Source organism: Monodelphis domestica, chromosome 8, assembly GCF_027887165.1.
Source record: "Monodelphis domestica isolate mMonDom1 chromosome 8, mMonDom1.pri, whole genome shotgun sequence".
Taxonomy (NCBI): Eukaryota; Metazoa; Chordata; class Mammalia; order Didelphimorphia; family Didelphidae; genus Monodelphis; species Monodelphis domestica.
This window is the reverse complement of record NC_077234.1, coordinates 91,141,487-91,155,881: the sequence shown is the minus strand read 5'-3', so window position 1 is coordinate 91,155,881 and position 14,395 is coordinate 91,141,487. Positions and strand designations below refer to the sequence as shown.

The 14,395-nt window shown below is 38.1% G+C and overlaps 1 protein-coding gene across 5 annotated transcripts in view; it reads left to right on the top strand.

Annotated features, from left to right (window-relative positions):
• The window catches only part of KIAA2012 (KIAA2012 ortholog), a 150,493-nt gene extending 136,509 nt beyond the window's left edge, over positions 1-13,984 (top strand). For all 5 annotated transcript variants that reach the window (XM_056808245.1, XM_016425183.2, XM_056808244.1 and 2 more), the window contains 4 exons: positions 5,263-5,465; positions 8,831-9,003; positions 11,609-11,828; positions 13,387-13,984. In XM_056808245.1, coding sequence (XP_056664223.1) covers positions 5,263-5,465; positions 8,831-9,003; positions 11,609-11,828; positions 13,387-13,564 — 774 coding nt within the window. In that variant the 3' untranslated portion in view covers positions 13,565-13,984. The remainder of the gene's footprint in view (positions 1-5,262; positions 5,466-8,830; positions 9,004-11,608; positions 11,829-13,386) is intronic.
• The last annotated feature ends 411 nt before the right edge of the window (positions 13,985-14,395 follow it).

Genomic DNA, 14,395 nt, shown 5'->3' with positions numbered 1-14,395 from the left:
ATATGGTCTATGCAGTCAGAAAATAAGAGAGAAGTCAGGAGAAAGTCCTTAACTATAGTATTTTAGAGCCAAATTATTAGATATGAAACATCATAGACTTACACACTCTTAGGGTTAGAAGAGATAAACATTTATAAAGAGCCTCTAATAATATATTCTTAATCTAACCAGATTTTTATGACCACCTTTTAGATAATGCTTAAGCCATTGCTCCTAGCAAACAACTCACTTTAATAGATTAAATTCAGATGGAAAAAAATTGGTGTCATTCTCTCATTTCTTATACTTGAAAACAACTGGTTTTCAGCATAGCAGAGTAAACAAGTGATTATGGCGCCCAGAATTTAACTAAGATCTAATTGCTAAGATGACAAAAAGGAAAATGATAAATACTGGAAAAGATGTGGGGAAATAGGTACACTGATGGACTGATGGTAGTGCTTGGAATCAGTTTTGCCATTTAGAACTAGGTTCAGAAAGCTATTAAACTGTACATATTCTTTGATCCCACAATACTGCTACAAGGTCTATATGCCAACAAGATCAATGAAAGAGGAAAAAGACCTATATATAAAAAAGATAGCCCTTTTTCTGGTGGCAAAGAATTGGAAACTGGGGGGTGCCCATCAGTTGGGAAATGGTTAAATAAGTTACAGTATATGAATATACTGGAATACTATTGTTTTGTAAGAAATGAAGAAGATGGTTTCAGAAAAACCTGGGAAGATCTGTTTGAACTGATGAAAAACTAAAGTGAGTAGAACCAGAACAATTCAAAACAGTATCATCAATATCGTAAAAGGTAGTCAACATTGAAATATTTAGTAACTTATCAACTCAATAACCAACATAATACAATTCAAAAGGACTCGTGATAAACTATTATCCACCTTCAGTCAGATAATAACTAACATTAATACAGCACTTACTAGGTTCCAAGCATTGTAGAAAACTGAAAAAACTCAGAACTGAAAACTGAAGTGTATTTCTTCTATTTCTTTTTTATTTCTTTTCAGGGGAGAGATACATAGCTAATGAGGTTTTGCATTCATGTTTATAATTGGTTTCATTTTTCTTGCTTTCTCAGTGGGCAAGGAATAGATGGAATTTGAAATTAAAAACAATTTTTTAAAAAAGAATTGGGACATGATTGAATCCTGATTATTCCACTTAATAAGCTGTGTGATTATAGGAGACAACCTTTCTGAGAGACTCAGTTTCTTCTTTCAAAAATGCACATTAAAATACTTACACTTTACTCTCCAGCTCCCAATTTTCCTCCCTGGATCTCTTCCAGAGTGCAACAAGGCAGGGAGGGGATTTCTTGGTAGGTTTCTTCTTCTTTTATTTTAAAGCTATAATTAGTCAGTTTTCAGATGGTTCCTTTATAAATCAGAGCAGTTGCTTTAACTTTCAAATGGTTTAATTCTTAAGTACTAACAGTGGTTGTATGAAATCTATTATGAATGTAGAAGCTATGATGAGAAGTATATATAGCAATGAGCTTAAAGCCATAGAGAAGTGAGTTAAAAGAGTATCTCATAACTTAAGAGATAAAGAAATGAAGAGCATTCTGTGGCTGGCTCACCTAAGCTATTTTTTTTTATTTTACATTTAAGTATAATTGTATATTGTAATGTAAGTATAGACAACTTGTCCAAGAGCCTTATGGATTTCAAGTCGATAGAATCAGGTCTGTCTGATGGTCTAGAAACTCTGAGGACGTTGACCCCAAATATTTAATCAGCATTTTGGAAGCCCCAAACATTGTGAGTCCTTTTCTGAGGCTGTTTGATTCCTTCTTGAGCTAGCCTACTTATCCTAGTATGTTCTGAGTTCAGACTTCCATTTGGAAGGCCTAATGTGTTATAAGGATCCATTGGAGAAATTTCAGGTTCCTGTACAATTGCATGGGCCCATTGGAGAAACTTTTGGCTGAATTTTGACTTGGACTGTTTTATGATTTTATGGGGATACAGTAGAGAAAATTATGAGCTGTCTCTGTGCTGAAGGAACCCCTTAGAGAACATTTTTTATCCAAAACAGTCTGGTTTCTTATCTAGAAGAGAGGGGGATGGGATTCCAGCCAACTTTATTATAATTCTTGTTATAATTACTTCACTAGTCTGGGAGATCATTTGGGATCAGACTCTCTCTAAGAAAGGGGAAGCTTATTTTTTCCCTCTTTTTCCATAATGAGGAAGGCCTTTACATTCACCAAGATGTCATAACCTATGAGAAATTTTGTAAAAATGTTTTTTTTAATTTGTATCACCATTTCTTTGGAGGTGAGTGAGTTTCTTCCAACCCACAAGTTATAGCAGATTTTAAGACTCACAAAATGTAAGAACTAGGTCACATGGATTTTACTAAGTCTCTTTAGTGCCATACACTAAAAAGACAATAAAAAAGCACAAGGGCATTAGCTTTCCTAGACAACCATTCTCTTTGTTCCAGAGAAGTAGGTGCCAGGAGCTGGGAATCTTTTTTTGCTCAGTGATTGTCCTCAGAACCAAGAATCTGAAGGAACAAACTGGTAAAAGTTTGGCTGGTCCTGGGGTAAGGATGATTGGGGGGGGGGGTTCTAAATGTATTGGGTAAAAGAACATAGCAATGCCCTAGACAAGAATTTCAGCTAAGCCAAAAGCCAGAAGAGAAGCAAGCAATATCTGGAAGCGTCCAAAGGAGACAAGACCAAGGCCAGCAGAAGCAGCATAATCATATCGGTGACCCTACAAGCTGGCAGCATTGGAGACATGAGTTGTCCCCTCTTTGCACATACGATGCTCTGACTTGTGCCTTGGTCAGATGGGTTCCCTACAGGTCTGTCTCTCTCCTTGTGACCATTATCAGGGTCCATTCTCTTCCTGATTCTGGGTATATTTATGGCAGAATGCATCCCAGATTTTATGGAGATAAAACATATTGCTACTTTTTTTTTTTTACTATTTGGTACTTGCTCATTCACACTTAAGAAAATGCCTTTGCTTTGAACAAATTATGTTCTCTGACTGACTATTGAAAATAAACCCAGATTGGGGTCTGTGAGCTATAGCTGCAAGACTGTGGAGCCACAAAGGGCCTTGCAACCAGAGCAGCATCTTCAGGAGACCCAAATTGGAAACTGGGGATTGTTTCTGGGGGATCTCCTACATGTTCCTCTGCTTCACTCGCTCAGCCTATGTAGTGTTTTCTTATTTTACATTCTGTTTCCTACCTCCCTAGACCGTGTCCCTATTCCTGGAACGTATTTCCTTCTCAGAGTCCTTCGCTGTCTTCAAAACCAGCTTAAGCACCATCTCCTCGAGGGGTCCTTTCCTCTTCTCCCCAGGACAGTTTCCCCAACACACAGCCCAGCTACCTTGGATACTTTGGATATATTCGGGATCCAATTATATGTGTGCATATTGATTCCCTTGAAAGAATGTAAGCTCAAGGGCAGACCTGTTTTGTATTTTTTACCTATATATCCCCAGTGCCTAGCCTAGGGCCATAGATAGATAGATGATAGATATAAAAGTAATATATGTATATGTGTGTGCTGGTTACAGGCTTCGTACAACATATATCTTTCTGCTCGTCGTATATGATTTGTGCATGTTTGTAACATGTATATATGATATATAGCATGTGTTGTTATATCTACATATAGGATATGTGTGTGATGCCTATAATAATATATACACAGAATAATATATGCCTTGTATAATATGTGTGTATATTTGTAATATATGAATAAATATATAACATGTATATTTTTATATTTACTATACATTGAGTATATAATATATCACTAATGTGTTTATATTTAATATATACATGTGTATACTATACCCATAAATATAGCATCTGTTTTACTATTTGTATATACATTATTGTGTCTATAATATACACATCAATGTAACATATTTATATTATTTAATACAATATTGTGTTTGTAATATAGATACCCATATAACATATATTTCTATCATTTAACATATATATTATGTGTATAATATATACCTTGATAGAACATATTTATATTATTTAATATATAAATTGATGTGTATAATATATACTTCAACATAACATATATTTATATTATTTAATATATACATTGATATGTATATAATATATACCTCAACATAACCTATTTATATTATTTAACATATATTATGTGTATAATATATACCTTGATGGAACACATATTTATATTATTTAATATGTACAATATTGTATCTATAATATACATGCCAATATAACATTATACTATATTATTTAATACGTACATTATTGTGTCTATGGTATACACATCAACATAACATATTTATATTATTTAATATATGCATTGATGTGTATCTAATATATACCTCAATATAACATGTTCATATTAACATTATTATGTGTATAATATATACCTTTATAGAACATATATTTATATTATTTAACATATACATTGATGTGTGTATAATATATATATCAATATAAAATATATTTATATTATTTAACATATATTATTATGTGTATAATATATATCTTGATAGAACATATATTTGTTATTTAATATGTACAATATTGTGTCTATAATATACACACCAACATAACATATATTACTTAATATATTATGTGTATAAACATTGATATAACATGCATTTGTATTATTTAATATATATTACTGAGTGTATATGTATCAATATAACATACTTATATTACTTAATATATATATTATATGATACATATGATGCATCAAATGTAAAAAGTATCAAATAATATACATATACATAGTATATGTGTATACAGTATAGGTGGTACATATAGTACATGTTGTGCAACATGTCTATGATATTCTATCGGTGTGTCTGTGTCCTTCTGCATATTGTGCATATATTGTGTTTTACATAGAAAATGTATGTTTTGTTATACTTGTGTGTATCTCTACACATACACACATATATATATATGTAGGGGGAGGATATAGAATATCAACAAGTAGGAGCCGCCATGCTCTAGATACATAGAAAATTCCCTGCCTCTGGGAGCAGCAGTTGGGCTTGCCATCTTCGCTCTGTCCTTTCCTGTCTCTGACACTCTGGATCTCCAGGAAGGTCACTTACCCTCCACAGTCCAGCCCTTCTGGCTCTTCTGCCTTGGAGCCAATGCCCTGCATGGACTCCAAGATGGGAGCGAGGGTCATAAAAAATAACAGTAAATTAACTTGCGCTGGAATGGCCTTTGCCCTGGCACTAAGCCCCTTGCTGCCTCTCTTCTGTGCTCTCCTAGATGTCCCCTGTCACCCAGCATCAGGAGAAAATCCCCCGGGAAAAGATTCTCGCAGAAAGAGCTGAGATGAGGCTGCGAGAGGTAGAGCGGAGGAGAAAGGAGAAGGAGGAGAAGAAGAGGCAACAGCAAGAAGCGCAGAAGAGACTCGAGAAACTAAAGGAAGAGCTGGAGCAGGAGCAGCAGAGGAGAGCCGAGGAGAAACGGTTGGCTGGCCTCGAGTTCCAGCTGGCGGGGAGGTGTCGGGAAGCGAAAGGACAAGGGATGGCCGGGCCACAGCCAAGGGAGTCTGGGTTCTGGGCTCTTTTCATGGAGTAAGAGGGTCTGACTTGTCTCTATTCCTAGAGAACAAATAAATGTAGGGTCTTCATCATGAGAGCTCCCATTTGTTGTTCTTGTTGCTATTCAGTCATTTTTCAGTTGTGTCCAACTCGTGACCCCATTTAGGGTTTTCCTGGCAAAAGTACTAGAGTGGTCTGCCGTTTCCTTCTCCAACTCATTTTATAGATGAGGAAAATGAGGCAAACAAGGTGACGTGACTTGGCCAGAATCACACAACTAGTATGTGGTCTGCCATTTCCTTCTCTAGCTCATTTGACAGATAAGGAAACTAAGGCAAACAGGGTGATGTGACTTGGCCAGGGTCACACAGCTGGTCAGTGTCTATGGCCAGATTTAAACTCCAGTCTTCCCTAAGCCCAGGACTCTATCCCCTGGGCCACCTAGGGCCCATAGTTCCTATTTTTAGTAGAGCGCTTTACATTCCCAACCATCTCTGAGCTACAGGGAAGGTGCTCTTACTATCATGGCAGAAGGGAGGAGGGCACTCAGGTTTAAAGCACTGCTGTAGCTTGGTCAAGGTGGCAGAGCCAGGATGAAAACTCACTAGGTCACAACATTCCTTAGGAAGGTAGCCTTACTATCATTAAGTGCTAGAATGGGTGGAGGGAAATGGTTGTGGAAAATTCTTGTTAGGGAGATTCTAGAATAGTTTAGATTATCATTGATTGACATAGGTTCATGGGGCTTAATGGCTGAAGCCAAGCCTCAAGATGGGAGGTCCTGAGTTCAAATGTGACCTCAGATACTTCCTAGCTGAATGTGACCCTGGACAAATCCCAATTTAATCCCAACTAGATAGATCTTACTACCCTTTTACCTTGGAACTAGTACTTAGTAGTGATTCTTTTTTTTTTTTACTCTTCACCTTCTGTCTTAGAATCAATACTGTGTATTGGTTCCAAGGCAGAAGAGCAATAAGGGCTAGGCAATGGGGGTTAAGTGACTTGCCCAGGGTCACATAGCTAAGAAGTGTCTGAGGTCAAATTTGAACCCAGGACCTCCCATCTCTAGGCCTGGCTCTCAATCCACTGAGTCACCTTAATATTGATTCTAAGATTAGAAGGTAAGGGTTTAAAAAATAATAGCTATAGAGGGGCAGCTAGGTTGTATAAAAATTAAAATTAATCTATAATAATTTCAAATATATTTTATAAGATTTTTTAATAATCACTAGAAGTAACAAAATAAAACCACATGCCCATGGCTAATTTACCTGCTCAAACAGCCCACTCCACCAATGTCTCAATCCAGGAAGCAAAGAGAGCTAGCCAGGGAAGACCATCCTATTTATCCTATCTATGTCAGCACTAGCACAACATGACAGGAAGTTAGTGGGCTCCTGGGAAATGTAGTTCAAAGGCACAAGATTTTCAATTACACAGTAGCATAATGGACAGAGAGCCAGGTCTGGCAACAGAAGGTCCTGAGATCAAATCTGATCTCAGATGTGACCCTGGACAAGTCACTTAACCTCAGTTGCCTTAGCCCTTAAAGGTCTTCTGCCTTGGAACCAATACTTAGCATCAATTCTTAGACAGAAGGTAAAGGTTTGTTGGGTTTTTTTTTTAAGTTAAAAAAAAAAAGATTCAGTGTTATCCTTCCTAAGGAAGAGATGATGTCTTGAGGCTCAAACTTTTCCATTCAGCACCTGAACCTAGCTAATATTTCTAAATGCTAAAAAAGTCTGAAAAGAATTCTGAAACCCTTCACAGAGAGAATATTTTTCATGAATAATCATTAGGGAACAAAGTCACCCTAGAATCAGAGCCTCACTTCTGTGAAAGTCCTGGACACAGAACAGTGGAGCTCTTTAAAGTATGGAGAATGGAGAAGAATAACTTATTCCTGTTTGTTCCTATACTAACACCGTGTGGGCATTTGTAATATTAAAAAAGTTAGCTTGAGGTTAAGGAGATGCCCCTTCAAGGTCACTTAATTGATAATAATTGAATATAAATAATTGAAGCCTCTCTTTAACAGATAAATAATACAGATAAAAATGACAATGAATTATAATTAAATTTTATATAGCATCTACTATGTGCTAGATTGCATGCTAAGAACTAAGGGTGGATATATCAACCTGGGAAGCATCTGTATAAAGATAACTGAATCTATGAGGGCTGAGAAAATAAAGAGTTCAGGAGAGAGTCTTGGAATACTGCCACAGTTGGGAAGTGGGACATGGATGAGTCAACAAAGGAAAGCGAGAAGAAATCATGAGACAAGTAAAAAAGAGAACAGAAAATAGTGTTACAAAAACCAAGAGAGGAGAAAGTACCCAAGAAGAGAAGGTGGTGCTCAATGCTGCAGAGACCAAGAAGATTGAGGAATTAGAAAAAGCCATCCAATTTGACAATTAAGAGATCCCTGATAACTTTTAAGAGAGCAGTTTCAGGTTGTTGTGAGGTTGAAAGCCAGATTTATATATTAAAAGATTTAATTGCAATGACAAACTCCAAAGGATTTTAATTGGTAGAATTCCAGGGGATGAGGCCTTTTTGGCACCTCTTAAATCATAAGAAGGCAAAGCCAACCCCATAGACAAGAGTACCTCTACTTTTAAATGTTACTATTCAATGTTTCATTTGCCCCTAAAAGGAAAAATGTAGATGCAATTAAAAGCATTGATAAATTCATAATAGTTTCAATACATTTTCTCAATCAGTAAATAACAGCAGAACTAACATCATGAGGTTCAGAGAAATGTTTTGGTGAAAAATGGGATTTTCACTCAGGAAAAAGTGAGGAACCAAGGGTACCTAGTAACAGTGTGGATAGAGTGCTAGGCCTGGAGTTGGAGAACTTGGGTTCAAATCTAGCCTCAGACACTTCCTAGCTGTATAACCCTGGGCAAGTCACTTAACCCCAATTGCTTGGCCCAAGGGATGGAGCCAAAATGGAGGTTTAGTAGCAGGGAAAGCTGGAACCACTCCAAGAATCCTCTCAAACCAATTGCTTGGCCCTTGCTGTTCTTCTATCTTAAAAATGATACTAAAAGTAAGAGTTTAAAAAAGAAAAGAAAAAGTTGGGAACCAATGTACTAAAGGCAGGCTATCTGCCTTCCTTTGCAAATGGAACAGCCCCCATTGGGGCTGGAATCTTCCAGCAGAATGGAAGCTTCTTGGGGGTAGAGCTTCTCATGTTTTACAGTTGTCCATGGCACACTGTAGGCATTTAACAAGTGCTAATTCAATTAAAGCACTTTAATCACTCACCACATGTTTAGCTTACAGAGACAGAGACTGGAAGAAGAGCGGCAAGAACAGGAGGAGGAGGAAAGAAGGAAGCTGCAGCAAGAGCAAGCAGCGGAAGCCCGTGCTAAGCAGCTGCAGGAGGAGTACCGTAGGAAGCTCCAGGAGATGCAAAGGAGAAGGCAGGAGGACGAAGCCAGAAGGGCAGGTGGGAGAGGGTCAGGGCTTAACTCCAAATAGAAAGACCCTGAGGGGAATCATTGCAGTGGGGTCTCCAGGCTAATTCATTCAGAAATCTTGAATCCCAGCCATGTTCTAGGCTCCATTGACTTATGACTTGTACCCCAATTCTATCCCCCCTTGTACATTATGGGTGAGACTGATGGATTGGAAGACTGGTACAAAAGGAAAAGAAAAAACGAATGGGGAAAAAAAGGGCTCTAGACTGCTTGCCTTTATGACCCTCAACTGGCTAGTTTTATGCAATTCAGGTTAATTCCCTAAGGGTTAGACAGCATGAGCCAATGGTGTCTAAGCTCTCAGATTTTCCAAAGATCCCATGATTCCCAAATTGCTGAACGTTTTTTATGGCATTTGTTTTTTATTTATCATCAAATATTTATTAACCACTGCCACCAACAAAAAAATATTTAACTACAAAAATGCACCAAAAAATTATGTGCAGGGGAGGGAAAGAACATGAATCATGTAACCAAGGGAAAATATTCTAAAGTAATTAAATATATTAAAAAGAAAAAAATTATATGCAAAACCACAGACCCCACATTGATTATAATTTGTTTAAAAACATGTAAATTGGGGCAGCTAGGTGGCTCATTGGATTGAGAGCCAGGTCTTTTTATCATTTGTAAATGTTTATCTAACTAATTTAGAATATTTTTCCATAGTTACATGATTAATGTTCTTTCCCAACCCTCCTCCCACCCCACTCCCGTAGCCAACACGCAAATCCACTGGGTTTTACATGTCATTGATCAAGACCCATTTCCATATAATTAATATTTGCATTAGTATGATCACTTGGAGTCTACATCCCCAATCATATCCCTATCGACCCATGTGATCAGGCAGTTGTTTTTCTTCTGTGTTTCTACTCCCACAGTTCTTTATCTGAATGTGAATAGCATCCTTTCTTATAAGTCCTGGGTTCAAATTCCACCTTGGATACTTCCTAGATATGTGGCCCTGGGCAAGTCACTTAACCCTCATTGCCTAGCCCATATCACTCTTCTGACTTAGAACTGATACACAGAATTGATTCTAAGATGGAAGGTAAGGGCTTTAAAAAATGTAAATTATATAAGTGTGCTAATATAAATATCCTCTGCTTTTGAGCTCCCTTTGGTTTTGTTTTACTTAGATATTTTTTCCTCTTAATTTTGTAGCTTTTTATACATATATAATTCTGGTATTTATTTTTCTTCTCTTTTCATCTCTTCATATATTAACCTTATTTTCTGAGGAGTTCCAATATTTGTCATTTCTAATAACATAATACTATCAATTACCTTCAAGTGGCATGATTTATTCAGTCATTTCTCCCATTCATTGCATTTGTGTTTTTTCCCGTTATTTTGTCACAACAAACAAACCTTCCATGAATATTTTCATAAAGAAAAGCTTTTTATCCTCTCAATGATGCCTTTAGGGCCCAAACCTAGTAATGGGATCTCTAGGCCAATTAGCACAAACAGCATTATAGCCCTTGCTGTATATTTCCATCTTTTTTTCTAAATAAATAAACAAATAAATAAATAAATGCAATTCACAGCTGCTCCAGCGGTGTGATATTAGGCCTGTTTCTCCATGTTCCTATTGAATTGCTGAACTTTTCAAGGGTCCCTGGTAACATCCTTGATGTTGAAGGGAAGTTTTACTTTCCAAAGAGCTATCACTTATAGAGCACCTACTATGTGTCAGGCACTGTGCTGAGCTTTACAAATATTATCTTGTTTGATCCTCACAAAAATCCTGGAAGGGAGGGACTACTATTATACCCATTTTAGAGGAAACTGAAGCTGGAGCTAAGTGACTTGGTCAGGGATGCGCAGCTAATATAGTGTCTTCAGCTGGATATGAACTCAGGGCTTCCTGATTCCAGGCCCAGCATTCTATCCCCTTTTGCCACCTGGCCATCCCTAAGTGGACTTCAATGACTCAAGAAGAGCCCTCACTTAAATCTAAATTCACAGGCAAGTCAAGATATCACCCCGTGATGTCAATGGTCCTCTTCCAAAACAAAGAATGAACAACAGTGATTACTAATGTTTATAGTCACTTTTAAAAAATATTTACTAGTTTTCTGGAAGTGTGTGGGAGATTCGCATTCTCTTTCCTTTTTTCTCGATCTTCCTTCTTAAAGGTTTTAAACATATTGAATTGCTTCCATTTTTTGTTATCTAATTTGTACTGCTTCACCTTTAATAAACTGAAGTAGAAACCAAAAAAAAAGTAAAATAAAAAATATTTACTAGTTTTCAGGAAGTATAGAGGGTCTCAACCCACATTCTCTTTCCTCTTCCTCCATCTTCCTTCTTAAAGGGTTCAATCATATTGAATTGCGTCCATTTTTGTTATCTAATTTATACTGCTTCATCTTTAATAAACTGATGCAGAAACAAAAAAAGTAAAATAAAAAATATTTACTAGATCTGACAACAGGCAAATCAATAAACTAATCTATAGTTTCACCTGAAAGTTAAAATAATATCCATAGTATCTACCTTACAAGGTTGCTATCAGAATGGAATATTTAAAATGTCAGCTATTGTCATTATTTTTCTGACTCTTAGAGGCAGAGAAGCAAAGGCAAAAGGAGCTGAAAAGGATGCTTGAAGAAGAACAGCTAAAGTTAATGGAAATGGCCAAGGAGGAGCGCTTGCTGTACCAGAAGAAGAAGGAAGAGGAAGAAGAGAAGGCCAGAGAGGAGGCAGAGGCAAAAAGGCAGAAAGAAGAGGAAAAGGCAAGACTGGCTTTGGAGAAGGCCCAGAAAGAAGCTGAACAACTTGAAAGGTACTCAGAAAGAAAGGGGACAGGGATAGGGTCTCTGTGAATGGGAACCCTTACCATTAATCCTAGATCTGCAATGATTTTAGAAAAAAAAATGCATCTTTTGATATTTAGATTCAAACAGGAAAAACTTGGAAGTCAGGTTTTTCTGCACATTCCCTAAGATCATGGGTTCCCATGAGAGAGATTTCCAGGGATTCTCAGTGTAAATGCATAGTAAGGGGGCTTAGAAGGGAGAAGGGGGGTTACTGGCAAGGTTTTCATTTGCTCCCCTCTTCTCTAGGATTATCACACTGGTTTAAAAGACATTTAATTTGGGGGATATTTTGCTGTGGGTGTGTGGTCGAGTCTAGTTCACAAGAGCTAAAAGAGCCCAAAGCATGGACCACCTCAAAAGGAATTTTAAATACTGCCAATGGGAAAAGGAGGAACAGTCTAGCAGAAGCAGTTCAGCAAAGCAGCAGCAGGTGGCATTTCTAGCATACATATGGCAGATTGCCAAGAAAGAATGACTTCTGGCTTTTTACTTGGTCGTAGTTTCTGAGGGCAAACCCTGAGAAGTCTCAGGAGATAGAAAATAGAGACCCACAACCAGCCACCCTCATGAGTGAAATAAGGTCTATGGTATAGCCTCTGCCTGGAAAGGAAAAAAATGGCACTAGTCACATTGGCCATCCAGAACTGTAGCCTGGGGATAGAGTTCTGCTAAGAAATCTTGGTATCTAGGGAAAATAGAAGGTGCTAGAATGGGAGAGGCACCCTGTACCAAATAGCTAAATCACTGCCAGACTTTAAGAAAGTCCCAGATGGTCAAGGGCTCAGCAAAGATAATTCTTCCTATCTACCCAATGCCCCCAAGAAGATGAGTCTCATTTTCCTGGTGATGAGAACTGGAGCAAGGAAGGATCAGCTAAGCAGGTCCACCAGAGGGCTCATGCTTCAGCTGCAGATGGGACCGTTAGAACCAGATGACTGACCATATGGAAAGGAAATGGCATGTTTGTACCTCCCTCCTGCCCTGGAGAATTGGGGAAGTCCCAGATCAGGCTGCCTAGGGGAGGAGGGGACCACTGTCATCTGTCATTTCTTGGCTTAAGGGTTTCTCCCAAGGATGATTCTCCATCCTGGCGCCTCTGGTGAAACACTAAACAGGTGCAGCAAGTCCCTGAAGGATGGATTCTGAGACAGAGGGAAAGAGTTAAAAAGAAAATAGAAACAAGAAGGCTGCTACAATAGCATGATGAAGTACAGTATTATATGCAGAAGACCTGATTTCCCTCTCTAGTCCCCATCTAACTAACCAGTGGGACTTGGGACAAGCCATTTTCTGAGCTTGATCTCTTAAAGGAGTTGGCAATAAATAATCTTTAAGATCCCTTTCAAGTGTTTTTGGCAGTGATGGCCTGAGACTCCTTTTACCCAGGAAGCTAGGAGGCCAATGACACCCTGAGGGTAAGATGCTGGTCACAGTTTGGGGTGGTGATTGAGCAGAGTCCTGCCACTTGGGGTCCCAGTACTGAATTCTAGAGTGCTGTATCAGTATGGTGACTTGTCTCTTCAGGGAGAAAGCAGATTTGGAGCCCTACCAGAATTTCAATCAAGATTTATTAAAGGAAGTCAATGAACTGAAGCACATTCAGAACATTAGTCGACCATGGGTCTACTCGTATTTCCGGCTGCTAAAAATGCCTGGTGCCAAGGCTGTGATGAAAAGGGAATTGAGAAGTAAATTGGATTGAGAGAAGAAACACAGGTTGGATCCCATTTTCCTTTTGACCTAGACGTCCTGTAGTAATGAATTTCACCTCTGGTGCCGTTCTGGTCCATTCAAAACCTATTGCATAAACTGCACCAGGAGAGATACAAAGTTTATACAGTGTACAATCCCTGCCCTCACTGAGGTTACAGGTTAGTGAAGGGATGTGACATGGATTCTAATGCCAAATAATCTATGAGAATGAGACGGCAAGCTCTTTGGACCTGACAAACTCCCCACTCCAGTGTGGATACTGTTGCTACCCATCTGTGGGGAACCTGGAGACCTGGAGAGCTGTGATCATCAGTATATTATGTATCCTTGCTTTATGTCTATAATGATACTTTGCTGTTGTTAACCCATTAAAGGTTTTGGTTTGTTTTTTAAACAAAAAAAATAAAAAGACTGAAAGAGAGAATGATGTATTGGATAGCGGGCTGGAGCCAGAAAGGCAAACCCTCAGGTAGTTCTCTAAGTTCTCTAAGAATTCAAATTTCATATGAATTGCAAGTTACTGTATTCATTGATGGAATTTCAGTTGGGGGGGGGGGGGGAGGAAAAAGAACTCATTGATCCTTTGCAAACAAAGTACTCTATAAACTACAAGGTAAGAATCTTCATTGTAGGGGTGGGAGTCAGTCCCTACTCATAATCTACATAGCAGTTGAGGCCATTTACCCTCTCACCTACTCTGCATCTCCACATTTTTTTACTTTATCCCAAATTCTTTCCTCCTTTATTCCAATTTCTGAAAAAGGGATGGACCCTTTTACTCACTAATTTGTACAAAGAAGAATAAGTAGGTCAGCGTAGC